At 37.4% G+C, this 27,571-nt stretch overlaps 1 protein-coding gene across 10 annotated transcripts in view; it reads right to left on the reverse strand.

The window, feature by feature from the left end:
- Positions 1-694: 694 nt before the first annotated feature.
- Positions 695-27,571, reverse strand: part of LOC135141486 (serine/threonine-protein kinase tousled-like 2) — a 72,195-nt gene continuing 45,318 nt past the window's right edge. For 3 of the 10 annotated variants that reach the window (XM_064072623.1, XM_064072641.1, XM_064072633.1), the window contains 10 exons: positions 25,543-25,628; positions 12,417-12,510; positions 11,722-11,957; positions 11,416-11,535; positions 9,889-10,229; positions 9,260-9,766; positions 9,030-9,177; positions 7,901-8,151; positions 7,627-7,846; positions 695-2,655 (listed from right to left, as the gene is read on the reverse strand). In XM_064072623.1, the coding sequence (XP_063928693.1) occupies positions 2,437-2,655; positions 7,627-7,846; positions 7,901-8,151; positions 9,030-9,177; positions 9,260-9,766; positions 9,889-10,229; positions 11,416-11,535; positions 11,722-11,957; positions 12,417-12,510; positions 25,543-25,628 (2,222 nt within the window). In that variant the 3' untranslated portion in view covers positions 695-2,436. Of the gene's footprint in view, positions 2,656-7,626; positions 7,847-7,900; positions 8,152-9,029; positions 9,178-9,259; positions 9,767-9,888; positions 10,230-11,415; positions 11,536-11,721; positions 11,958-12,416; positions 12,511-12,569; positions 12,680-12,852; positions 13,144-22,809; positions 22,966-23,079; positions 23,209-24,444; positions 24,771-25,542; positions 25,629-27,571 lie in introns of those variants that run through there. The other 7 variants (XM_064072677.1, XM_064072667.1, XM_064072659.1 and 4 more) reach the window with 6 other exon arrangements.

Consider the following 27,571-nt stretch of genomic DNA (forward strand, 5'->3'; position numbering starts at 1 on the left):
ATACGCATCGGGTGTGACGTCAAGTGGGGTGAAATTAGCGCGAAATTTAAAATACAATTCGTTATCCGACAACTAATTGACGTATTGGACAGAGCAATGACAACTCAAGCTGAAATTCCCTAGACTTCCCTAGCGAAGCTCACAAGAGTCACAAGGTCGTTGATGCCACCTAACGTCACAAATGGATGCGCAGACCATTTTTAAATTGGTACATCGGATGCCTATACCATGTCTCCTTCTACCATGGTCTTGTGTGTCATTGGTGCACATACAGGTTGTATTTTTTACAAGACGCAGAGAAACATACAGAAAAATACGATTTTGAATGCCAAATTTCGTAAAAAGACCCTGAATACGTTAAAAACGCCGTATATTAATAAAAAAAATTAAATTTGTTAATAAAATGTTCTCCTTTAGCGCTTGGTTAAACAAAATGTAATTTAAGTGTTTTTAAAAAAATTAAAAAAGCATATTTAGTGAAAAACAGCGACACAACTGAGAACGGAAAGTAGTTTTTCAATTTTTTTTTCTAAAGTTCTAACACTTCGTAATTTTTTTATAGTGAATTTCAGTCATTACAACAAGCAAGAAACCTGTTGACTGCTTTCGTTCTCGTAATACAGGGTTAAAAAAATATGCATTAAATTTAGTAAAGTTATATTTTATAATAAAATCGAAGAGGAAATAAATTAACTTGGTTTTGAAAACTTTTACTGTGTAATTCATACACACTGTATTTACAACGGTAGATATACCAAAGAAAAAAAAAACTGTGAACGTTGTATAAAATAAAAGTATAGATACAAGTACATAAACAATAAAGTAACGATACATTTTGCGTTTTTTTTTTTTGCTACTAAGACATGACTTCTTAGTTAATTTCTTATCACAATGTCTGTGGCGCACCACCCACACAAACAGCACAGTATAAATAAGTAACATGTATTTTTAATTATTTGCGAGTTTTACTTATATCGGACATGTTTGGCATTCACTTCTTATATTGCAGCTTCAAAATATTTACAAAACAAAGATGACGAAGAATGTACGACGACCTTTACACACAACCCTAATTTATTCAGCATCTCTGCAATGTACACTGTGCACTGTACAAACTAGGTCCGTACATTTCCACATCACTTGGTACACTTTTAAACAACTGTTCAGATCGAATATTTGAGACATTTTCATGGAAAATTCACAATAACCCCACTATATAAAGTAACAAGCTTTCAAATATATACACCCTATTGGCGGGTAACATGTAACTAGATTTATACAGTGTGGCACATGCTACAGACGTCAAGCTGCCTGTCAGTAGGTGTTCAATTAACCGCTACTGACTTTCTGCGTCAGGTGGAAGTGCTGCCGCTGTTTTTTAAACAGGTCCAATAAGATCCTAATTTATGGTTACTTTACTCAACTAAATTTGTTCACAATTTTGATACAATTACGGCTACTGCTGTCTACCACCTCGTTTCTAAGAATCTCGACTCTCGTGTTTTTCGAAACCACTTTCCGACCGAACAACAACTGACTGAAGTGATTTCGAAAAAACGGCACCATTTAACCACGAAATAAACAATAAAATGGCGGTTAAATATAACTCGTACACGTTGTTAGTGCCGCACACTGTATATCGCGTATAATATTGAGGTTATTGACTTTAATCGCATTTAATACTAATATTACGCCCTAAATGATGTAAATTTTAGAAGTTTAGAACGAGTCTGTGAAAACAAAAATGTCTCAAAAAGCTGCTGGGAAAAAATGAGCTTATTAAATACGAATTTATTTAATAAGCGGCCATTTTCGCGTCATGTGGGGATACAAACATGAGCCTTTGCGTATGATACACTATTTAATGAAGAGGGAACAGGACGCAGCGAACCAAATACACACTATGGTACAAAGCAAGGTCACTTCAAAAAAAAAAAAAAAAGTAATAACTTAATAATGTTCTATATGTATACAGCTTAAAGGAAACAGATACAGACTATTGTTCTTCTTTCTGTACTGAATTGGACTGAGACTTTGGTTCTCATTATAAAGGTAGATATTTAACCAAATGTACACATATATGTATATATTGCGTTTAATCCATACATAGGAGGAAAATAGCCAGAGAGCGAGATACAAATAACAGTGTTGCTTTAGTACACTAAGATTCTAGTTCGATCCAACCTTTATAACAAAAACCCTCGAGGGGAAGCGTAAGCAACAAGAGAAAGAAGTTGAAAGAGTCCTTGGATCGCACACACTGGGCGTCTTTTCGACATTCGCACTTGAATTTTAACAACATTTTCACCACGCAACTAGTTCAATCTTGATCTGAGCGTCCCACTACTATCGTCAGTAATTATTAACTAATGTACGTTTTTATGAGTAGTATTTTAGACATATGAATTAAATAACTTAAATAAACACAGCACTGCACTAAGATGAAGAGGAAGCGTTCATTGCCCCAAATAGTCCCGTAGAAAACGAGCCCGCTTGTTGTTGCTGCTGTTGCTGCTGTTGTTGCTGCTGCTGCTGCTGACTCGATGCTACTCGCGAATGCTTAGGCATGGGGGGCTGCAAATATTCGTGTTTGGCTAGTGATAAAACGTCAATACGGTCTTCTTTCCGGTATGCCAGGCAGCTTCTAATAAAACTCTGAAATATCATATTCATTGATTAGTTTCAATTTTTTTTTAAATATAGGAACATAATTTAAAAATTCAACCTAACGTTGTAAACTTCAACCAGCTTTCAAATCAGGCTTATGAAATGGAAAACAAATTAATGATTAATTCTTATTGATTTCAAGTGGACTTCTTAATTAATTAATTCAGCTTTAAAGAAAATAATTTCTGATGTTATGAGAAATAAAAATGTTCACCAAACATTCATGGCAATGTGCTATATTTTGCGCCGTTTTAGGTTTTACTAATTATTACACTGAATAATATGCAGGCAGTTAATATGTAGTTGAATTTGTTTATTTTTCAACATACACTCATATTTCAGTCTTTATTGTTGGAAGAATGGTTTTTTTACGTTAATTTTTTACCCTCATTAACAATTATTTTAAATAAAGTTGGGTGTAATCGGAACGATTATTTCATTATTTTTTGTTCTTCTATGGAATATATTTTAATTTTAAAAATATGTTAATTAATGATAAATATGTATTTGTAAACATGCTAAAAGTCACTCCAGACAGTTAAAAATAATTTATTCTTAATCCAAAAATTGTGTCAATACGAAACCCCGACAAATGTATTTTTTTATTATACCGGGTGTCTGGAAAACGGCGGATTAACTCTCCGCTACGCTCTTAACAATCAACTGGTAAGTCTGGGAAATTTAGTAAAAAAAAATCCTTCTGATATTTTGGTGGAGTTATGATTTTAAAATTAATTCTCACAATAACTAGTAATAAGACTTTTTATTAATATTTCTGTCGCCCATGACCATTAATTACCATTTCAGTTAGAACGTACAAAGATATGGTTGTGCTGTTTTTGTAATAATTTGATAAAATTCCATTTGACGTTTGTCTGATGTAAAGCGAAGGTACAAATCAGGAAAAATCGAGTAACAGTTAAAAATGTTTGACGTATCAAAAATTGTCGAAGTTTTCAAAACCCAACGTTTAAAATGTTCACAGTTAATTTTAGGTGTTTTATTTTCGAATAAATTTAAAGGAATCTGGTATTTTGTGGATTGAAAAAAATTTTGGAGCTTTTAGTGTTTTATTTTTTACGAATTTGAAAGTCTCAAGTGCCGCAATGTTTTTTTTTAACTCGGAAAACTGTTACGTATCCATGGTGTAATATTTTAGGAGCCCATGGAGATTGTTTTTCAAAATTATGTAAATGAATTTTGGGGGACTTTGGTGTTCTATTTTTCGAAATTCTGACCCAACCTGTTTTTGAATTAATTGTAGGACTGTTTTTTTTTTTGAAAAATTTTAAACAATGTTGAGGTTCTAGGTATTCCTGTTTGGAGAAGAATTTAAAAGTGCTTTGAAGCCTCTACTGTCTTGTCTTATAATAATTTAATGAAATTTCTTAGAGGATACGTCATTTGCTAAAATCAGTCTTATCGTAGCAGATACTAGCCCCGCCCACCCACCCTCTCTTTCCTGAGAGAATATGTCATTTGCCAAAATCAGTCTTATCTTAGCAGGTACTAGCCCCGCCCACCCACCCTCTCTTTTCTTAGAGGCTATGTCATTTGCCAAAATCAGCCTAGTCTTAGCAGGTACTAGCTCCGCCTACCCACCCTCTCTTTTATTACAGGGTATTTGATTAGTAGAGAGCGGATTTTATGAAATTTGCATATCCGTAATTTTTTGTGTATAAGTCTTGATATTTAATATGTGCACGATTTATGCTAGTTAGAAATGAATATAGCTATTAAAAAAATGCATATTTGCATAAATTTGCCCGCTGCTGCGTATTTCACGTAACGTGATGCATATTTTGCATTTTTATCAATTTTTGCGCTAATTTTAAATTTTTTTGTCATTCTATCGGCACTTATCTAGAAAGACGAAATTTCATGAATCATGTTGTAAATATTCTCCTGAACTTCAAATAACCACGAAAGATTTGGGTTTTATGATAGTCGACCACTGGGTGTTTAGCCGTCCTTCAGGTAAATTCGGTCTCTAATTACCTTTCGAAACAGGGTTCATTCCCAATATTTATGTCCGTTATTTAAGTGTATTAATAGTATGTTTTATGGTGGTCGAAGCGACGTTATCTTATTTTTCATCGTGTGTTTGCATTGGAAGCATTTATACAAATACAAATACATATTTTAGGATCACCGGCAAAACTTATTGATAGAATATTTCGAAAAGTATCTAAAAATAAATTGTTACCAAAATAGTAATTAAAAATAGTCGATTACTACTATTTTTTAATTTGCTTTGTTGATATTTATTTTTTAGTATAAAAATACTATCTTTAAAAATGTTATTTATGTATACTTTGTAATAAAACGTAAGCTCGAGAAACCTGTTTTTGTAATTTGTTCGGTTATTAAAGTTTTTTTTTTATTTTTGGAGCATAGGCAACTGCATATCTCTATATATTAATAAAGTTACTACAGATTTGCATAAATTTCATGCATATTATATGACAATATTTCTCAAAATTTTGCTGCATATTTTCCGCTCTACTCATTAGCCTCAATTGGTCTTATCTTAGCAGCTACTAGCCCCGCCCACCCACCCTCTCTTTTCTTCCAGGGTATGTCATTTGCTAAAATCAGTTTTATCTTAGCAAGTACTGATGACTAATTTTTATTAAAAAATGATCAAAATTTGGAAACATCACGAGCTTACATATATGCACAAGGTAGAAATTTTGAACATCTTCTCCAGTGTTTAGTTGGTTATGCTTTAATAGGTTTTTCTTTTGTTGGTTTTATTTTTGTTTATAATTTATAAATGTCTTATTAAATGTTTTTTTTTGGTTTATTCATTAATGAAAAATAACAGCTTGTTTTATTAATAATAATGTACAACCATTAATGACTACTGGTTACGTTTTCCGACACCCAATATTACCATCTTCAAAAATATACAGGGCGTTTCTTTTATTTGATACAACCCCTGTAACTTTTTTATTAAAGATACACCTGTAGTTTCTTAGTAAATTTGTATCGTTTTAAAAGATCTATGTGATGGCAACCTCACATTTTTATTATCACTTCCGGCAGAACCGGAAGATGTCAACTTTTTTTTTTAATGGAACACCAGGTATTTTTTTGTCATAAATGGAAAGATTGATTTTTTGTAAAAAATTAAAAGCAACTAATACTCATACTGAAAAAGTTATTCAATAAAATAAACGAAAAATTCATATTTATTGATGACAATCTAGTAGCTTGAAAAACTGATACTCGTGTCATGTATTCATATAAGTGATCTTTTAAAATGATACAAGTTTGCTCAAACAACTGTATGTTTATCTTTAAAAAAAATAACAGGGGTTGTATCAAATAAAAGAAACACAAGATATTAGTTGTTAAATATGTATATTATTTTTATATATATTAAAAAAAATATATATGTTTTACGTAACTACTACCTGCTTCGTCCTTTTTAAAGGGGAAAACCATACAGATGTTTTTATTAATCGGTTACAATTTTAAATATTTTCAAAGAAGTAAAAATAGTTTCATAATTTTTCTATGTAATTTTTTAAATATGTATACGCAAGTAAAAAATTAAAAAAACATGTATTTCACATTTGAATAGAATTATGATGACGTGTTGTAGATTGCATGCATACCACACGAAATAAAACATGTAACATACATATTTAAAATTAATTTCCTTATTAGAAACGATGACGAGACGTGACGATGTTTACAAATTTGTTGAAAGGTCGTTTCATTCCATCATTAAAAATTTTTGAATGAAACCATCATTTATATCAAGAAAAAATAATTTTAGATTATTAACTTCTCAAAACATACATTCTGACATCAAGAATAAACACTGCAACTACATATTAGCACTTTAAATTTGAGGAAAAATTTATTTTTAATACTTTTCGTTAAATATAATTAGATTGAGCAGCCATTTTGTGGCACATCAAGGTTAATTATAATATTACGTATTCAATTAAAACTATGAGCATAATTAACCACAAATAACAAGTAGTTCATATTGCTGCCTACACACATAAACACACATTTTTAATGTTGCTCTCGGCAATATTGTAAAATAATTACACAGTTTTTCAGGTTCATACGAATTTAATCTTTGTTTAATTAAATGAAGTGTTTACTAATAAAATATGTGCATACATTACTACTCAAGAAGATTGTTTTTTCTTTTAACTTAAATTGTTACAATGTAAATTTTGTTTACAGAATGAAGTTATACTTCCATTTTCTGGATGTTTTTGTCAACGTATTCATAAATCAATAAATGACGTTCTTTGTTGGTTGAGCGCGCATCCAGTCAGCTGTTTCAAACCATTAAAATTTATCACCAACTTTTTTAACTTTATAGTAGTTCAAAATTAGGGTTAAATCTCATTCCGTCTATTAATTAAACGGTGCTTTGTAATATAGATTCGACTAATACTCAATTAGCGAACAGTATTGCCAACATTAACGACCGAATGCGCCAATACCGGTGAAATTTTAAAAATGAAAATTTGTATTCTATTTTATAGTTTATCCACTTTAGATCTAGTCACGCAGAGTGAAAATAACACGGAATCTAGGAGGTTTTTTATTGAAGTTTAAAAGTTTAATTACTAATTATAATATAAAAATTTACGGTCTGCAAATTCAAGACCAAATTTTTATGGCAAAGGAATTTCCACGTGGCGTTTTTTTTATAGGCGTGCGTATCAAAATATTACATTGGTTTAATTTATTTTTGAATCACTTCCAAATTTTTAAATAATACACAAACCAGAAACAAGTTCGCAGACAATTGAACTTCGCCATAAGTAAGACAAATAAACAAAACAATTCCAAAAGACATTCTTACGCAGCCAATAAAAATCCGACTTTAAACAGCAACAAACAACTACTAATTTCTGTGCTAATCATACCCATTTTAAATAAATAATTCAACTACTTGTTTGTAAATCACCACAAAAAACCTACCTTGGCCTCATTTGTCACCGCCGGTTTATTCGCAAACTGCACTTCTGTCGCCTTCAAGATCGTATTTTCTTCTAAAATAGTGGCTTGAGATTGGTTGTGTCCGAACGGTTTCTTCCCGTATAAACACTGATAAAAAATCACACCTACGCTCCACACATCAACCTTCGACGATATCTTCGGAGGATTTTTTCCCACTACGAAACACTCGGGAGGAAGGTACCTGAATCAAACCACCCTCAGTAACCTCCAGCCACTCCAAAAAACAAAACCTCACCAATAGGTACCCGCTCCTTGCGACGTGAGGTCCATACCGTGGTCCGGGTTGTAGTTCTCCTCATCCATTACTTTACTCAACCCGAAATCGGTGATCTTGATCTCGCCACAGACATTTCCTTCCGTGAGCAAAATATTACCGGGTTTGAGGTCGTAATGAATCACGGGTGGCTTAATCTCATTCAGGTACTTTAAAGCTGACACAACCTGCATTATTATAGATCTTGCTTCTCTCTCCGGTATTGTCTTATGCTGAAAACAGATACGTCATTATGCACCACGGGAAGATAACTGGGACAAATCGACGCGACGTGGTTCGACTCAGTCCCGTCTTGAAACACATTTGCCGTCATGGAGAGTCAGGCAAAAGGGAATCATCACTGTGTTGTGATCTGCTTGCACCCACATTAAACTTTAGTGCGCATAATCACTATTCCTAAAGCAAGAGAAGTCGTTTATTATATTCAGTTATTGTTTTTAGTTTATGTTGTTTACATTATAGTTGTGGCCTTGGCTTCCTTTTTTTTTTAATAATAGTTGTAATAAAATTTTATGTGGGTACAAAACATAGGTTCTCGGAATACTGACAATCGTTAATTCATCATTGTAAGAAGGTAGTGTATATTTCATTTCTTTCATGTTTTCTTACTATGCGCACAACTCAACTAATAAAATTTTTGTTTAATGACAGTAACGCGAAATTAATTGGCAATAACATCTGAATGCATTTTTTAATTATCTACGTTGCCGTTGTTAAATGACATCATCGACATACTGTTTAAACGGATCTTTTAATTATACAGAAACTTTCGAGATATTTACCATTTCAATTGAAACTAATTTTTTTTTTATAAAGATGATATAATGCTTACAATAAAATTAAGGAACAAATCAAACAGTCCTAGAGACTGGTGTTTAAAAAATTAAACCACAAAAAATGTTTTCATAACATTTTTAAAATTTTGTGCAATGTAGCAAACAATGTATGTTTCTACTTCAGACCACTTTTTATACATTCCAACTTTAATGCCGTACAACAGGAATAACATAATGTGTTTAAATTTAGCATTGACAGTATTTGGGGGAAAACGGGCATAAAAACGGCGTTTCTGGCGCCAAAAGAAGCTCACCTGCTTTAAATAAAAATCAAGATCATGTCCATCACAATATTCTAGAACTGTACAGAAGGAATTTGCATCTATTTCAAAAACATCATACAATTTTACTACACGAGGATGATCTAAAGCCTTATGGATATTGTACTCCCTTAACGCGTGCCTACAACAAAACGCATCTCGTTAGTGTCATCCACCACCCCGTGAAAAAGTCGTAAAGAATCAAACTGATTTTTACCACTCACTTGATATAGTTGGCTTTCTTATCTTCTTTCCAGTCTTTATTGAGTTGGTGAACTTTACAGGCCACATATCTCTGTTCTTTAAGGTCAAAAGCCTTATGCACTTCACTAAACCCACCCTTACCCAACAACATTAACAACAAATATCTATCGTTGAGCACTGGATGGTTGTTAAACCTAGACTGATCCTCGTTGTGTATGCGTTTCAACTCCCTAATGTGAAGATTACGTTCCCTCTCGAGCTTCTCCATCTCTAGTTGAAGGTCGGAGTCCTCCTTCTTCAGCGCGTTCTGCCTCAGCTTCAGGATTTCGTCGGCCTCGTAATACTCTTGCAGCGTCAAGGAACCCGGAACGGCGTCAGGCTTGAGGAAACCCGAATCCGTCCCGTTGTGCATCGCGTTCGAGTTGTTCCTTTTCCTGCCGCTCTCGTTGTTTGAAGGCCTCTTCTTCAACAACAATTTTTTCTGCCTGTCGATCTCTTCTCGCTCCGCCGTTATTTCTTCCTGCCGCCTACTCGAGAAAAACAGTCTAGTAATACGACCGCAATTCGCCTCACTCGACCGACATTCACCCTCACAGTTGTATCGGGTCAATGGGGGCCGGGTTCGACTCGAAGCTCTGGCAACACTTACCTCGCCAGCTCTTGGAACGCGTGTCCGTCAGTCCAGTTCTCTTGGAAGGTCGCTCCCACCCTTTGCGTCACGAACTGCCCTAGCCTTAGCCTGTTCTGCATGCATTTCTGCCGCGCCTCTTTCTTCTCTATCGAACTCTTCTCCTTGAGCAGCTTCTTCACTACTTCGATGCATTTGTTGATTTGCTGTTTATGTTGGTCCGTCGTCTTTTGCTGGGTTGATATTTGGTGTCGGTATTCTTCGTTTTGCCGATTCAGTTCTTCGATTTTGTTATTACGCACTTCGAGATCGGAGGACGCTTGCGTCTCGAACTCCTGTATCCTGTGACACGTTAATTCAGTCTGCAAAAGAAAAACAATCTCATTGTCTAGAACTAACCACCACTACAATTTATCGTCTCGTGAAAACTTCAGTTGGTAGTGCATGTTTGTATAATCATTATATCATACAACGGTGAAGATTTTTCATCATGGTTGGGTGAAAAAATAATTTTAGACGTGGCGTCAATGTTCATATTTGTAACTGTCTTATTCGCATAGACTGAATGGACCGTTTGCAAGGTCGAAAAACAATCTGTTTTTGCAAGGTTGGAAAAATACATAGTAAATCTGCGATAATCTTTGTTTTATTTGAGTTTGAAGATGAAATCGCGCTTGGTGCGTGTGTCAGGCCAAAACAAAGCCGAAATTTTGCAATTCGCTGAAATTACCGGAGGTGTCAGAACCTTGAAGATGTCGTTAAGAGATGCAACGATTGCAAAAGCGTTTCTGCAAAAACAATACCTTGTCTTTTTTGCTAAAGTGACGTCACTAGAGCCACTCCAAGTGTTCGAAATGAATATTCAATCTGACATTTATGTATGTGAATTAATCAGATTCGAGCATTGCTAAATGGACTGTGAGTTTCTGCAGTCAGAATAGAGTTCGATTTATTATTCATTAAACACAATATAAAATTAAGAGCTAGGTGTAATTAGCGTTTTTGATGTGGCATAATCAAGGGAATAACGCTACAATTCGAATTAATTCTGAAACAAATTCGTACTTCGCACACTTCAACAAAGCATAACAGAACCTGACACAACGACACCCATGTTCTGTGTGAACTTCAACAATCGAACAGCAAATAAATACGAGTAGCAATTATTTTTAGATGTGATCAGGATTCGGTTGGTGAGTGTAATACGGGTTGACCCCTCGCTAAACAATGTACTTTCTAACAGCGATTTTGCTGGGTTATCAAACGAAAAAACAGTTTTCACTTATACAATGGTAATGAATGGGGAACTTTGCAAAAACCAGACGGTATTACATTTTTAGCGCAAACAGTATCTACTATGCGGACATAAAAAGGACAGTTTATGGGTTGATAACGAGTTGCGACTGGAGAAAAATTGCTATTAGTAAAAGTGTGATGTTGATTGGTCATGGTGGACTATAAATTTCTCCTTTTATGGGGATTTTTTAAACAAAGAATTTTTATTTATCAGAGGTCGCAAAAAATAGTCAAGGTGATAAACGAACATACCTGTACTTGTTTGTTAACCATCGCAGTTTGAGGCAACCGAGGCGGTTGTTTATAAAAATCGTAAGGAACCGTATTGACCTGCGGTGATGGCAGACCCACCTGTTGAGGTGATGGAGGAAACTGTAACAACACAACTGAATAACAAAACATTTAAAGTGAGTTCGGTGGAAAAAAAAACTTATGATCATAATCAGTTGGTAGTGCATGCTCGAAAAATAATCATTAAGCATAATTCATATAAAGGTGAGTTTTGTCATCATTAGGAAACGTGAAACGATTGAATAATGTCGGATGGGTTTTCCTTACCATTGGATAAGGAGTTTGTTGGGGCGACGGACTCTTCGCCCCCCCGTGCCTAATAGGACTATTTCCAGAATGTTTAAAGTAATCATTAATTTTCTTATCCGAGGTAGCGTTCCGTACGCCCTTCCCTGGCGCACCGCTACTGTCGTCCGCTTTTCTTTTCCTTTTCCTTTCGGAAGGGGTTCTCGGCACCTTCTCCGGAGTATTGGGGTCCACCTCTTTGTCGCTATGAGACGAACCTTTAAGAAAAACTAAATAAATAATATTTCAGACAATCGCGATCTCGATAAGAACACAAATCGGAATTTCATTGTCCTCGATTCGTTCACCTCGTTGCATAATTAGCGTTTGTAAAAGTTTTGAGTAGAAGACGAAGGAAGGAAATCATCCTATATCTGATACTGGTGTATCTAAAAATATCGTTCGTATAAATATGTTTCGACCGTTCCGAGAATAAACCGCAGGAAGATAATTCCCCAAAACGCGCGTTTCTAGCACCGAACGAATTCGAAAACGTTTCTGGTAAAGTTAATAGAGTGGTACTTGTGTCTAGTTTCCATGTCGAAACACGATAGCAGTTACAATAACGTATAAACAACATAATAAATGTTTATTCTCAAGGTGAAAATGGTCTAGAACGCCATTGCTTATAAATGTGAAGTGTCTCTCTTCCAAATATGCAAAACTTTTCTCCGTACCTGTACTCATATTGGAGTCTTGGCTATGTACGGGTTGATGGGTTGTGTTGATCGTAGACTGCGGTGCCATCTGTATCTGAGATCCAGCTGACATCTGAAACAACGACAGATTCGGATTAGTCTGGCAAAATTTTGATCTCTCTGAAATTGTACAATCAGTGAAGTATGCGGCCGACGTTTTCAGGTCTGCCAGTAGTATCGAGGAGTGAATATTTTGCTTGTCGAAAGAAATCCGCGGATTCGCACACTCGACACCGGAATGTATTACGGCTTGTCCATTTTAATGCAAACTCCATATTAAAACGAAACCGTAACCAGTTCGCGCAGGAGCATCGTCCATGACGTCCAATCGGAAAAATGGACGATTTTTTTGAGCAGACTCGTGCTCACACCTACTACCACTGTATTATGTACTACGGACATGATCGTGTTATACCTGACACGGCGTGCAGAATCTCGTCGCTGTGGCGTTTAATTGGCGAGAGTTGAAGGAACTATTTTTTCGACGACTTAATACAACCGACTTAACAACGTCAACATCAAAACTAAAATGAAATGAGTCACTAGTCACCGATTTAGACTGCACGCAGGGAGAAGTCGGAATTATTCTTCGGTGTACCGTTTGCGTCGGTTTACGTTAAAAGGGTCCGCCATAAGCCCAAACAGCTCCGTACTCTCCCAACAATCGCATTATACCCGGACAAGATAACATTTCGACTCGTATTCAAGTTAGCAACATTATGTTTGAGCACATTATTCCTAAAAAAATGCTCTTTATCACACGTACAGTTTATAATTTGGCCGATAACGACCGAGCTGATAACGTTATGTCTTTCCTAGTAAACGACGCCCTCAAACTTTTTACCATTTATCGAACACAAGGTAGACAGTTCTAACGCGTCAGATATCATCATCTGCTTCCTCTTTCGAACTCCAGATACCGTACACACAATGCACCCCACGACGAACACCAAAAACCCGACCTTACTAGCAGGACCTTCTTCAAAACGCGTTTAGCAAATCTGACCTTTACATTTCAATATTAAATTTGTACTTTATTTGAGTACTACTTTCGTTCGTTATCAATTATTATTCCCTCGTCACGGTCACAAACATCAAACCGAAAATCCACGTCGAAACCAGAACAGATAAGCAAAAGATTGCAGCGAAAAACAATGCTGAACGATAAAGAAAGGAAACTACTAGTACCGGTGTTGTTTTTTTCTGTTTACGAACCGATCATGGGGGTATCGCATTCCGAAAACAAAACGATCGCGACATTTTCTTATCGAACGACCACTGTGACAAAGACAAACTTGAAATTGTTGACTCACTAATAGAACAAGCAAAATTTATACAACGGATCTCGGATCAGTGGCAGCGTCACTCAAAAATTACAAGCTTACGAATTTTGAAAATTTTATTAGTTTGGGTGAAGAAAACATCAAACTTGACAAAAAATGGACATCAAAGTCCTCGCGTCAGTCTTACGTCAAGTTTGCTTTTTCAATGTTATTGATAAGAAAATTGTCGACATTGAGTGGTGCGCAAAAACCCGTCGCGGAACCCCAGAAACTAAAACTACACAAAAATAAAGTTTTCCTTCTCCAAAATCTTAAACTGAATATTTCTGAAAGAGGTCCATTTAATTGGCAAAGTTCGTTCACAATTGTCACTACGACGACAAAAAGCGGTTTATTGGAGGGTAGTTCTATGGTATTACGGCGTTCCATTATACGCACTTGTATTTTAACAGATGGCCTTGTTATATGAAATTATCCGAAAAAATTACTTACGTTACACGTGCGATAGAAGCCTTAGTACTTTATTAACTATGACGTTTACACAACAAAGTACTCGGGTAGCTGTGATGATATTACTATGTTAAAGTACTTCGCTATTTCTTACCTAAACCACTCAGCACAATTGACGAGATACACCCGACAGGGATCTTTATATTCGATTAGCATAAGAACCATTTTGTTAAAAAAAGGTTTAAGGAATAAGCGTTCAGTACCGGTTTTACTTTATAGTTCTTCCGAAAAGGCGGTCCATAAAACTGGTAAATATTTTTCTAATGATTGTTGTACTGAGGTAAAATTCCGCTTTAGTTCTATACTGGCAGGTATTAGTAGACGAGTTATGACAGGAAGGGCCAGTCATTATCCCACTGTCGTAGGTATGTTTATTTAGATAACGGCTGGAATAAAAGTATTATTATTTCCAAGTATAAGGTTTGCTGACAAAGCGGCGCCAACCGAGTATTATAATATTAATAACAATAATAAAAATATACTATACGTCACGGGTGACACACAAAATTTTTTCAATGACTTACAATTTTTAAATTAGAAAAATAAAGAAGCTATACTGACAAAATAAAATACTATCTAAATCATAAAACAACTTCTCAAAAAACATTTCTTTCATTTCTCGTTCTCAATAATTGAGAGCATTATCCACAAAAAACTGTCATTAGAAGGCATCAATTACCCAAACCACAACCTACTCGACCAGCAAGAAGTTTTTTAAAGCTCGAACGCATATCTAGTAAATGTGTCTAGCGCGGCCTACTCTTCAGTCGATAATAAAAATTTATAGTATCTCTAAACTTACTACAATCACTTTTATGCACTAATTTATTAATTGGCAAATGTCAAGGAACCTAAGAATTTAATCCTTTCGAATCATTTTAAACAAATAGCATCAATTGAAAAAGAAAAAAAAAAGTGTTTATTATTACAAAATCTAGTAACCCAGGAAATAAGTTGGTATTAACTAAATATGCAATAAAACAAAGAATTCAACAAAGATAACTCGTTGTTGCCGCAACGAACCTTGGAAGCCTTAAAAATGGAAAAAAGAGCACCATAAATGCGAAATATATATGAATATTTTAAATATTCTTTGTACAAAGACACTACTTCAAAAAATCAAATATTTCCCTGAAATTTCCGCTTTTATGACACGAAAACCCTAAAATTTATGACAATATTTTTTCAGAAAAACTTGCAGTAAAAATGTCTGCAACTTAAGTCAAAAGAAATCATTAAACAAAATCAAAATCACTAAAAAGTCAGCGTCCACAATTAACATGATCATTTTTCATCTTCCGAATATTTAAAATTTAAAATTCAAACCATTTCCGTTCCCCCAGATCTATTAAATCCCCACGACCCTAACCCCGTCCCCGCCACTGCCGCTGTTTATAAAAACATCAACTCAAGAGATGTGACATTAAAAAAAATCATCATCTGCTTATCCTTGACCTCTTGAAACTTAACCCAAAAACTTTCCTTACTTTTATCGTCAAATAGCAATTATGAATGAACACATACCACAATCCGACGCTTAAACCGAAAGTACTAAGGACACTTCTGGCCATTCTAGTATTAAGTACACCCACGTAATGCAACACGAGACATTCAATTCTCGTGGTGGTACCACGAAATTTGATGGGTCTCTCACTACCTACGATCGTAATGAATAAAGAGGCACCCATCTAGGTAGAAATCCTGAAATCTCGTCCAAACGCAGGTACTAATCTGGGGCTGTTCGTGCGTCTATCGAACGAGTACTAACCTGAACTACATTAAAAAGTCAAATGTTCGCCATATTTTCGAAACTTCCACGTGTGCAAAAGCAGCAGACATTTCACTCCGAGCAAACGCACCTTGAAAATGTATGGAGCAACGTACGAAAAAAAAAAAACAGTTCGAACTAGGAACTGCTCGTACCGTGGTCAGGCCTGTCGTAGCGGCAGCACCAACACCAATACACATCGGGTATGGATGGAATGAAATAATTTCCTTGTCACGGGCTAATCAATGCAATATGCTCGTGAGTCTGCTTACGCCATCATCACATTATTGGACTTGGGGGCCCGTTGCGGCTGTACATAGCGGCCAGACATTTTTAGAACGGCTAATAAAGCAAAGGCCTCCTCCTTGGCGTTCATCGACTACTTACTACCGAGAGCTGTGTGTGCGACCATTCAGACCAGGTAAAAGACATATAATAGAATGCTTAATAATGTAGGTTATCGACCCATACGAACACCAACCAACCGGCCGGGCTCACTTCCATCCGATTGCTGCAGACCTCGGAAGAGATCGCCATCTTTTTTCGAAAGTACGCACACAAACACACACACACGCACCGACTCGAGTTTAATCGACTGCGGCAAGTTCGCGACCATGACTATTTTCGGACGCCGAAAAAAATGATAAAGGGAAAAAATCGTCTCGTGTCGAAGGCACGCAGACTGAGGTTTTGATATCTTGTATCTTAAGGTGGTGGCAGTTCCGAACCAGTCCACCTGAGACTATTACATCTGGATCGGTTTTCTTATGGTACGTCACTTGGGCGTGTAAGTTCTCGATTTCGCTACATCAGATTGAAACAGTGGCGGAGGAGAGAGGAGGGTGCAATATTGATTATTCCGGAGAAGTTGGACACCCCTATCGTGTACGCGACCTTTCTGTAAGTACACTCGCACACCGACACTCTTGGCTGCCTCTGTTTATAAAAGGCACATCTTGGTCGGTTGCCATTCAATTATGTACGGAACTGTACCCGAGCTAGAGACGAGGATGTGGATACCGAACACCGAATCGAGCTCCGGCCTCACATCTTCGCCCAAATAACGTTATTATTTACTCCAACATGTCGAATATCTGAAACAAGCACTTCACGAATACCTCGCCTATTTAAAACTTGAAATTACAACGTATCTTGCGAAAACGAAATTTTATACCGAAAAATAACAAGCCACAAATTATATAATCGTAGAATATACGGTCAGATTTTACGTAATCAATAAATGCTAAAACCAAGAATCAGCGGCAGGAAGATGCCGTTACGGGGCAGAGTCTTTTCCAACAAACGATTTATACAAGTTTCAACTTATTTCCACTACACAACCTAACAATAAAGAGATTAATTAAATCTTAAAACAGAACATTATATATTTTTATAGCGTGTCAATACTGTAGCAGTTAACCTACACCATGGATGCATAAACCGCAAGTCTCGGAGTATGTTATTTTACAAAATTTAAATAGCATTTACCAAGTAAAATTTTGAGGCGACGTCATCAAATTGTTAGTGGGGACCATTAATTTTGTAAATAGAACTACATTTTTTAAATTGACGAAAAAGTTTGATTATATAATGTGTGTAAATCACGCAATTGCTCAAAAACTGGTGAAACATATGTTTGTTCTCGGTACTGTAAATATTTCTTGTTTAAATCTAATCTTGTTTGAACTCATGGTAACAAGATATACTGATGATGTGATCATATCTTTTTTTCACGACAATAACTACGACGAATTAATTATTCGAAGATATTAACCTTTAATTTTCAAGATGTTTTAATTACGACCCCCTATAAATTCAGTCGAAACCGCAGCCACTATTTTGTAACATTATTAGGGTTTTCATTTCAAATTTATGACGGCTTCATCACGTAAATATTAAATTTGTAAACAAAAGGAGTGTTTTATATTGAACAAATGTGTATGTACGTACAACTACCTGCTGTCAAAACCAAAGTAAATCATTCAAAAGTCACAAAAATATCTAATAATAGTAACACAACTAAAGCTAGACTTTCCATCTTGAATATATTGGAAAGATTGAAAGGTGTTTACTGTCTACAAAAAACAAATAAACGGTATCCCATAATATTCCGACCACGTAAAAACCACCCAAATATTCAATAAATAATTCCATCAACCATGCCTAATAATAAAAAAATAAAATTTTGGTCACGTAAATAACCGACAACAGCAGTTTCGTAATAATTTCTGTAGGCATTTGTCAACTCTTACCGATATTTAATTCAAATTTGATCTGTAGAACACGGCGGATACGGTTTATAATTTACGGTTTTCCAAGAAAAGGTCGCTTCTCAATTCCAAAGTTGTAAAATTTTATTAGCAATAATGATAATTTATTCAGTCATAAAAATCTCAGTGAATACGGGTCTTGTCAAAACTATAACATAACACATAATAAATATAAAAAGAGAAAAGGAAATGCGCATTTGAAATATTTTAGCGTTTTTTACGAATAAACTTGGGCAAGAGATCTTAAAAATCACCGGCAATGTTATAGAGAACGTGCTACAGAAAGTGAAAATAGTGAAGAAATTAGCCACTGTTTAAGGCTGTTGCTACTCTGGAATCGGTAAAAATACCTTCGAATGGTTCTCCTTAAGAATTAATGGTAAAACAATGGCTTGTTTCTTGAGACTTCTTCCTGATTTTGAAATCATTTTATATTTTTTATCCTAACAAAAGATAATTCGGTCCAAAATTTAATATGTACTAATTTAGAAAATTAATTTACTTTGAATTTTTGCACCTATATAAACTCTGTTCAATCCTCTATCAATATTATGAAACACATGTGTATGAATTATAGAACAGAGAAGCAATAAACCGTTTACGTAGTCATTACAAGAAACCGTTTTACTATTATTAATGCTTATGGAGCTTACGCAGGCAGTTTTTTTCGCATCGTAGCAACAGCCTTAAGACAAAAAATTATTCTAACGTTTTTACATTTTCAATTTTGCGTCCAACAATATCGTTGGAAAACAAATTTCGATGCACAAAAACTCTGTAACTAACTTGTAAAATATACAAAAGTTGTGTTCAATTCCCGTGGAATTGAATCAAATCCCAGTGGAACCGCTAATGTTACAACGAATTTCATGATGTTCTTCTAGTTACTACAAAGTAATATCTACAATTTTTTAGACAATCTAGAAAATTTTTGCGATTCTATCGGGGAATAACTGGCTACACACTAGTGCAAAGGTAATATTTTCTCTTTCTTAGGTAAATTAAAAAATAAATAAAAATAAACACAAATACATTAATTTAAAAAGGAGATTAAGGTTAAACAATAATTTAAATACATGTACTACTAGTTTTGTAAAAGATAAAAAGTACATATGCTTGTTTTTCTTGAAATTTTGAAACGTATAAAATAATTTTTAAATGACAAATCATCCGCACACCTTGTTTATTTGCATAAGCTGACACTTCACTCGCCATTATAACTATTCTATGTATGCACATTACGATTTTTTATCAATTTTAGCTTATCACCGTAAATTATGTATACCCCCAATGTTACCAATAATTAACGTGTTAACTAAAAAACGCGCTCCAAACAAAAAAAAACCGTAGCAGTTGACCATGAATTTATAAAATCGCAACAATTGCCCTCCAAAAATATTTAATAAAACAATAACGAAATGTAAATTGCAGTTACCGTGGATCGTACATCACAGCCTACTGCGACAGGGTTTTTACTCCAACACTCATCGCTCGGTTAATTATTGTCGTTCCAAACCGATTTACGACTCCCGCAAGAAAATGCGTCCATCTTTAATGGAAGCAAGGAAAAATAACGTGCACGTTTGTCGAGCATGAGTGCCCGTCCACTCCCATCGTGTCCACGCAATCTCGCCTACTCACATGGAAAAAGGGTTCGTGAGGCGAGCAATATCGGTGAAAATTCGCAACGGGGAAAACTTATAGGGTTAATTATGGACGAGGATTATGAATCCGCGATAACCGCCCTGGAAACGGCGACTGACAACAAGAACAAACCGACTCGTCGATATTATTGATGAGTCGCGATTTGAGGCGTGCCAACGTGGAACTTAATCAAAAACGAAAATTAAATAAAACAAACTTTCACCTCATTAACGGGCATCACAATACGTTTGCGGTGGTTATGGAAAGACAGAGGTGGACGTCGACATTGCGAAATAATTTCTGAATCATCGGAGATCCTTGCGCAAACACAAATGGTACATGGTGACTTTAAAGGACGGAAAATTTGACGATGGATACTGTGGAAAGAGATAAAAGTCGTTTGAGATCACGTGATAAAACCGAATGGATGGCCCTTGGCAACTGTCAGTTTCAGATGTCACCACCACAGAACATTAGGTTTTGTAGTGGGATTTATCTAGGGACGTTTATTGTCGTCCCGGCATACAGTTAAAACTATATTAAAACTTTATAGCGATGTAAAATCAAATTTGTGAAAAACGAGAGCCAACAACCGACGGTTTCAATCATGTTCTGTAAACATACTTTTACAATAAAAATGAAGTCGAAAGTATGTAGAGTCAGGTTTTGTCCTTAATCGTGGATTTTGTAGAACTCGGTGATTTATGACCTCTTGAATCCTTTACCGTAGTCTCTACTAAATCGTGTTGAAATAGTAGACGCAGTTTAAAATAAAACAACAAAAACACAAACGTGAATTAAATTAGTTAAAAAATGTTTTCGGTGCTACACTTTCTTTTAAAAATAACCATGTCAATCAGCATTTGTCGCACTTAGTAATTTATGTCACGGATATTTTTTGGGTTTCTGTAAGTTCGAAAATCGATTAATTTAAACTGATTATTTATCATTGTTCTTAATAATGTTCGGTTAGGAAACGTGTTGCGTAACTGCGAAATGTACAGTGTAATTAGCAGTGTTAAAACGGTGTTCGTGTTTGCACACTGGCAGTCATAAAATTCCGGGCACTTTTTTAGAACAAGCATGAGACTTTCAATAAGAATGACCTGTATATTTCTTTTCTAACCAATTTTAATTAATCCTGTAATAAATAAAATTCGAAAAACAGCAACAGTAAAGGGATAGAAAGTTTGCTCAAGTAAGTCTTGGGAGCACATTACACGATGTATTTTTGTTTTTTTGCGTAATAACGTACTGCGAGTGTAGAAACTCATTACTGTTTACATATTTATTAGTTACGTACTAATTTTATCTAAACGACATTCAGCCAAGTGTGAGAAAAGATGTAAATTATAGCTGTCAAGCAATAACTCAACTATCCTAATTTTACACAAAAATGTCAATTTATATAATACAAGATTACAGTTATAACAACCGTAAACGACCGTTTTCTCCTACATAGTATCACATGAGCTGCAATTTATAATCCAGTGCAAATTAAATTTTGGCACCCTTAAGCCGGTGAACAGAAGTATATAGATAGTTGTTGCGACATAAATCTCCAGTTTGAACTCGAATGAAATTTCTAAGAACTTGTAAATTTATCATAGAATAAACACCGACAGCTTGAATGATACTTGAAATATTCACAAATGTAAACTTTCATAGAAATAGGGGAATTCGTGTGAACTACCATTGGAAAAATATTTTGTTACGTCAGGTTATTCTAGAATGTACGTTAATTGTACGCAAATTATTATGTATAATTATACTAGCTTCGAATTTTGACTTTTCAACCAAATTTCACTTAAATTAGATAGTAAGAAATCTTGAATACAACTAATACAAATATATAATATGCAACTCATCTCTTTTTGGTAGGCGCAGTGTTTGGATTTCAAAATTCTTATTTTCGCGTACTCGATACGAAATGTATATTTTGGCCATTATCATTGTAATTCCCCTTATTTAATAAAAACCGTTTGTTTCACGTCTATGACAAAGAGAAGCAAATTCCCGCAGATGCATCTACGTAGACAAAAGAGGTCGCCCAAGGCGTCCCAGGATCAAAGAATACGTATAGCGAATATCCGTTAAAATTGGTCTAATTCTGAAATTTATTTTCGCTTGAACTCCGCGTCAGAATCTAGCTCGATAATGTATGTAATAGAACTTTTTGAAATTCAAGTCGAGAATAGAGTATTGTCTGTCATTAACCTACTTTCTTAAAGAGTGTAAAATAAATTTTCAATAAGACGCCATTCTCATAACGAGCAGGCAAAACCTCAAAATACATTACGGTCGGCGCAGTTCCGTTTGTTTTGCAACCCGAAAAAAAGTATGTATAAAATACGGTTCACTTCCTTATAAACCCGACAATAACAGCGAAAAGTAAAAAGTGCATTCTTTAGTAAATAATCCGGAACACAATATAAGTCAGACCTGTCGAAAAGAAAAAGTCGAATTTGCAGTTCCATCTTCACGGCACAACGTAACATCTGTCGATAACCTTTCTTCGTTCCGACATGGTAGTCACATGGTCGACAAAACAAGGAAAAAAAAACTGATGGGGAAAGTGAAATTCGAGAAAATGTTCGTGGTCGGGGGGAAATCTTCGAAGAACGTTCGCGCAAAAATCATCTAACCCGCACTACTCGTAGATGAGGTCAACAAAATGTTGCCAAATAGCCATGGTAAAAAAGTCACGACTACGTGTAACCGTAGTGGGAGAGAGTGGCAAAGCAAAGATTAGAAACAATGCAGCTATCTATTACGTTAAGTAAAAACATCGAGCGGACGTAGAATTTATTTTAACGTAATAACGATTTTGTTTGCGACGATAATAATCGCTCCTTCTGGTCGTTGGTAGTGTACGTTAGAAAGTAGCTGCTGCCTACCTCAATATCGCTGCACGCCGTCCCGAACTCGCACTAAACCACCAAGTGGATCGTCGTCGTCGCAAATATCTCGTCGATAACGCTTTATCAAGGCGGAAACCAGCAAATAATCCACGCAAAGGGAAAAAATGTGCGGCGAGGAAGCGGCATCGAATTAATTCCGACGAGTTAAAACCCCGTCTGGTACGCGTCGCCGTAAAATCAATGAAAGCCGGAGACTAGGTCAGGCCGTCGTCGTGGCACGTGCTCGGCAGAGCACGAGGTGGTTACCTGGTGGCTGAGGTGGTAGTGGACCAGGAGAGCCTGCAGAAGCCCCTCCATGGCGTCGTCGCCCGCCGCACATGTCTACATCGCACCAGCAGCACCGCACTGCACCGAGACAGACCTTGCAATGCCATTCATCGAGGCCATCGCACGGCAACACCGCCTTCAGCTATCAGCTGGCGCCGGCCGCTGTTGCCGCTTCGCGCATGCCGAATCACAACGCCGCGTTCTGGCGCACTCGGCTCATTCGGCGGCGAGACGCGGCCCTGGGAGGTCGCGCCGCGCGACCACGAGTAGTCAGTCGCAAGTGACAGTGCGTCAACCGCAAGTGCACCGAGTGCCCCAGCAAGTGTCAACGCGCCAGGATAAATAACGAGTGGTGTGTCGTATGATGATGATGCTGCGGCTGCTGCGTTGCGGACGGTCTTCCGTCTTCCGTGGGATCCGCTCTACCTGAGGACGTCCGTTCGCCCGACGGGCGCCGGCGGGTTATTAGCCTCCCCCCATCTCACGACCGAATGACGAATCTTCCGATTCTGTTCCGTCGCCTAATACGGCATGCACATGGACTGGCTGGTGCATAGATGTCGTTGTTTCCCGGCAATTAGCAGTGAAAGCCTTGAGCGGATTAAACCGTTTTGCATAAAAATGACGGGCGTTTTTCTCGCCAAGGTCTCGCGAATGTTCGAAAGAAAGAGAGAGAGTGAACCGCCCGCTGCGCTTCCACTTGTCTGGTCTGTGTGTCGGTGTGTGTGAGTGTGCCGTAATCGCGGTATAGTCGGACATGATACTAAATGCCGAGACCGCTGGCTGAGTTGTGGCGCAAGTTCAACGTTCGCCGCACAATGCGGCTGGGTAAATCGGGCTTTTAGTCCTTCAACGCAACACAAGTGGCCCGATTTTAACCGGCGAACAAACACAGTCACGTCCCACGCGGGATTATGACGGACACAAAAAATTATTACGATCGCATATTGGCGCACTTGCTACAGAGCACCTCGATTGTACCTCCCGCTATTAATAATTATGTTTGTTTAACAAGCCCAATTTAGCATCACGTTCTAATCTACGGCAATAATTGGAATGTCACCGCCGGATGAACCCGAACCAAACTTACTTCTCGAAGATCTCGATGTCGTCACCTCGATAACGATGCGATAAAACACGAGGATGTAGAAAAACTGTTTCTGAAACTCCCAACACCAATAAATCATGCAACAACATCCGAAAAAACTGGCGACGTCACGCGTGTTTATCTAATCTGCGTAACGCTGTTACAACAGAAAGAATACAATTACGCGACCCGAATTACTGCGCCGAAATTATTTTCTAAACAATTAGAAAGCTATTCCAGCAGATTGCAAGACTTACCAACATAAAAGGAGCAAATTGTTGCGCGCACACGTCAGTAGCCATAAAAATTACTCGATGTTAACACCGCCGCCGCGAACGAAGAGACGTCATCGGAAACACACAAATAACGTAGATACTGCCAAAGATAATCGAACGTTTTCGAGTTCGACTTGTATAAATAACTTTTGCTGCCGACTGTACTAGATTCGCATTGCAACTAAGTGCAACGACACCATTCTTATAAAACCGTACACCTCACGACCGATCTTCTCTAAACACGTTTACATATTCGACAAACAACGGGTTGAAGAGAGAGAAGACGAGATCGTTCACACAATCGTCTTCCAAATCGCGCGCTGCAATCGAGATAGGTGTACACAACGAAAGGAAAAAATATGGCGCACACGTCCGATTTCCGGAAGCAGCGCGCTAAATTCGTTTTTCGTCGGTTGTGAGTCGACCTTTCCGATTACGAACCCCGACTGGTTGGTTCCATTCAAGTTTTAAAAAATACAAAAAGTCCATAACGACGGGTCGCACCTGCATCTCCCCCTTTTGTCCGTCCACCACGGCAATCTCTTTTCAGTTCAAACAAAGACGTTCAGTCACGCCGAACAAAAGAAGATCGATATTTTTACTTAATATTTAATCAAGCTAACTGGTTTCTACTAGATAAAATATTCAACTACACAATATTCAAACAATGGAATACCTACAACGTATGTAAACAAGGCGACTGAAGGAGTTATTTATAAAGTCGAGAATCGTGCTGTATGCGGCTTTTTCGCGGGTCTTGTGTTCCTTTCGGTTCTTTCCGGCGATTTGCGCGACGACGGCAACCTTTACCTAGGCCTACGAAATTGTTCCAAGTTTTTCGCTACGCCGATTCAAAATTAGAAACTAATTAGTAACCCGCTGTGCGCACTCGCCAACACCTTGCGTCATTACCCAGTGTCTAGTCTACGGACCTGTTAACTAACTACAGCCTATGTCAACTAATAGTTAGAAGAAGAGAGATAATCATCGCGGGTGCGTGATGGGTGAAGAGAGGTGGATGGTTGATTGGAGAGAGAAAAAAAAAAGATAAAATAAAAAGTTGTGTGTTTAGGCACTCACCCTAGCGCCAAGGAAGCGCGCCTCCAGGAGCTCCTGTTTCCGGGGGTCGAGCGCCGCCTGGAAATGCTCCATCTTCACTCCAGCGCCTGTAACAACGCCGAGGTCACAGATATATGCATTTCAAGGGGGCTAAAGCGGGATAAAATCGGGACTGAGTGAGAAAGAAAGACCGGATGGCAAGGATACCCATTCTACGCTCCTTCTAATCAAACCTGGACCGCGGTACGGCTGCCATCCGTTAGGAAGAAAAAATAAAATAAAAAAAACGGTGTTAGTACGCACACACCCTAAGCTCTCATTCTACAACTCGCATTTCCATACTTTTTCACCAATTTGCAAATCAGATTGCCGTCCGAGAATAGTTTCAATGTCAATCTGTTGATAGGCCGAAGCAGGCGCGTTCTATTAACTAAATTAGAGCGAGAAAACTGTCCGAGAACAATGGGCTATTATTGTTACTACTACGTTCGTCGGCTGCCGGCTACTAAATAATTGTAATTGTCCGGTACTCCCGATCGGAAAAAATGACATTTTTCGCCGTGGGTTCGACTCTGCAGAGATTACCATCGACAATAACAATATGGCGTCGAAAGTCCGGAAGTGGCCTGGCCGTGACGTCATTCGATCTCGCGTGGCACGTTAACATTGATCGGGGCGGGGGGTCGGTGGGTGGATTTTGTACGGCGGCACAAGGACCCCCAATTACGACCGTCAGATGGAGCCACTGAAAATTGAAAAAGTTCCTCCTTGGGGCAACACCCAAGCAGAGAGAGCACACTATATATAAAGGCAACCACTTTGTCGAGAGCGTCAATTCTAAACTGATCCCGCGAACGACATATCCAGGAATTTTCGCACTGGATAGTGGAGGAGATGCAGAGAACGGGTAAACAGCGACCCCCAAACGTTGCAATTCTATTTCGCCCGCCGACAGAAAAACTATTCGCCTTATAAGGTTATCGTTTATCATCTCATTATCTATGGAGTAGAGTTATCGACGCACTTTATAAATAGAAACATTAAAAACTTTCCAGTTTTTTGTTTGTGCGGGCGCCTGATTAATAAATGAGGCGACCTTGGCGGCACACAGCGGTCCCAAAAATGCAAACATCGCGGACAATTCAACACGACTGACTAAAATTATCTTGTATTATTCCTCTAATAGCTCAGTTTGTTTTGACGCTGGCAAAAAATCCCGGTTCTGGCAGACTCTTCCCTTTAACCTAACTAAGTTTTATAATCATGTTGATAAAGCGTGTGAAACTTAACTTTCTGCGTAAGTCTCAAAAGTGCCACAAGATAAACAAAACTCGAAGGCTTCATTAGTCCAACGAACGCAACAATTTTAACTCGAGTTCTTCAGACGTATAAACCGCACAAGAACGCCTTGTATATTAAGTATCGTCCGATAATTTTGGCGAGTGGCTGCGCGATGTTTGGGGACTTCTGGGCGGCGATTTTTCTGGGGATGCGAAACGAAACAACCCAACAATCAATACTCCATCAATCCGACATTCGTGTCCACCGCAAATTTCGTAGGTGTCGATCCGAAATGGCGGCGACCAATTAATAAACTCCATTACTGTCTTTTTTCGGTTAATAGCGTCAGAAGACACACCCAGATTCAAAGATCAATGCTTTTCCGTTGGGGATCAAGGGGGTGGAGGTCTTGTAACGGCCCCGTCCGCCCCTCGCCTCCTTTTATTACGAACGCATCATTTTCTGTCCGACTTTCTCGACTAATTATAAAATTCTCGATGGTGTTGTAGGTAAACGCTAGGTGGAAATTGCAGCAACCGCAAGCTGTGAGATCGATATCTAAACAAAGTCGGATGGGATAAAAGCAGAAAAGGTTAGCATGTAACATTCCGTCATGCGATTCCGTTCTAACTACAGTCTAGCCGAGTATGATGTGCAACCAGTTCTGGAAGGAACGAGGGTTCCGTTCGACCGAACGAACAAAAGGGTGCACACGTCACCTACGAGGAATTATACAGAACGTCTCCCACAATCCGAGACTAAAATCTAA

The sequence above is a fragment of the Zophobas morio genome, unplaced genomic scaffold, assembly GCF_036711695.1.
Source record: "Zophobas morio isolate AGI-343-1 ecotype UQ-CSIRO unplaced genomic scaffold, CSIRO_AGI_Zmor_V1 ptg000004l, whole genome shotgun sequence".
Classification (NCBI taxonomy): Eukaryota; Metazoa; Arthropoda; class Insecta; order Coleoptera; family Tenebrionidae; genus Zophobas; species Zophobas morio.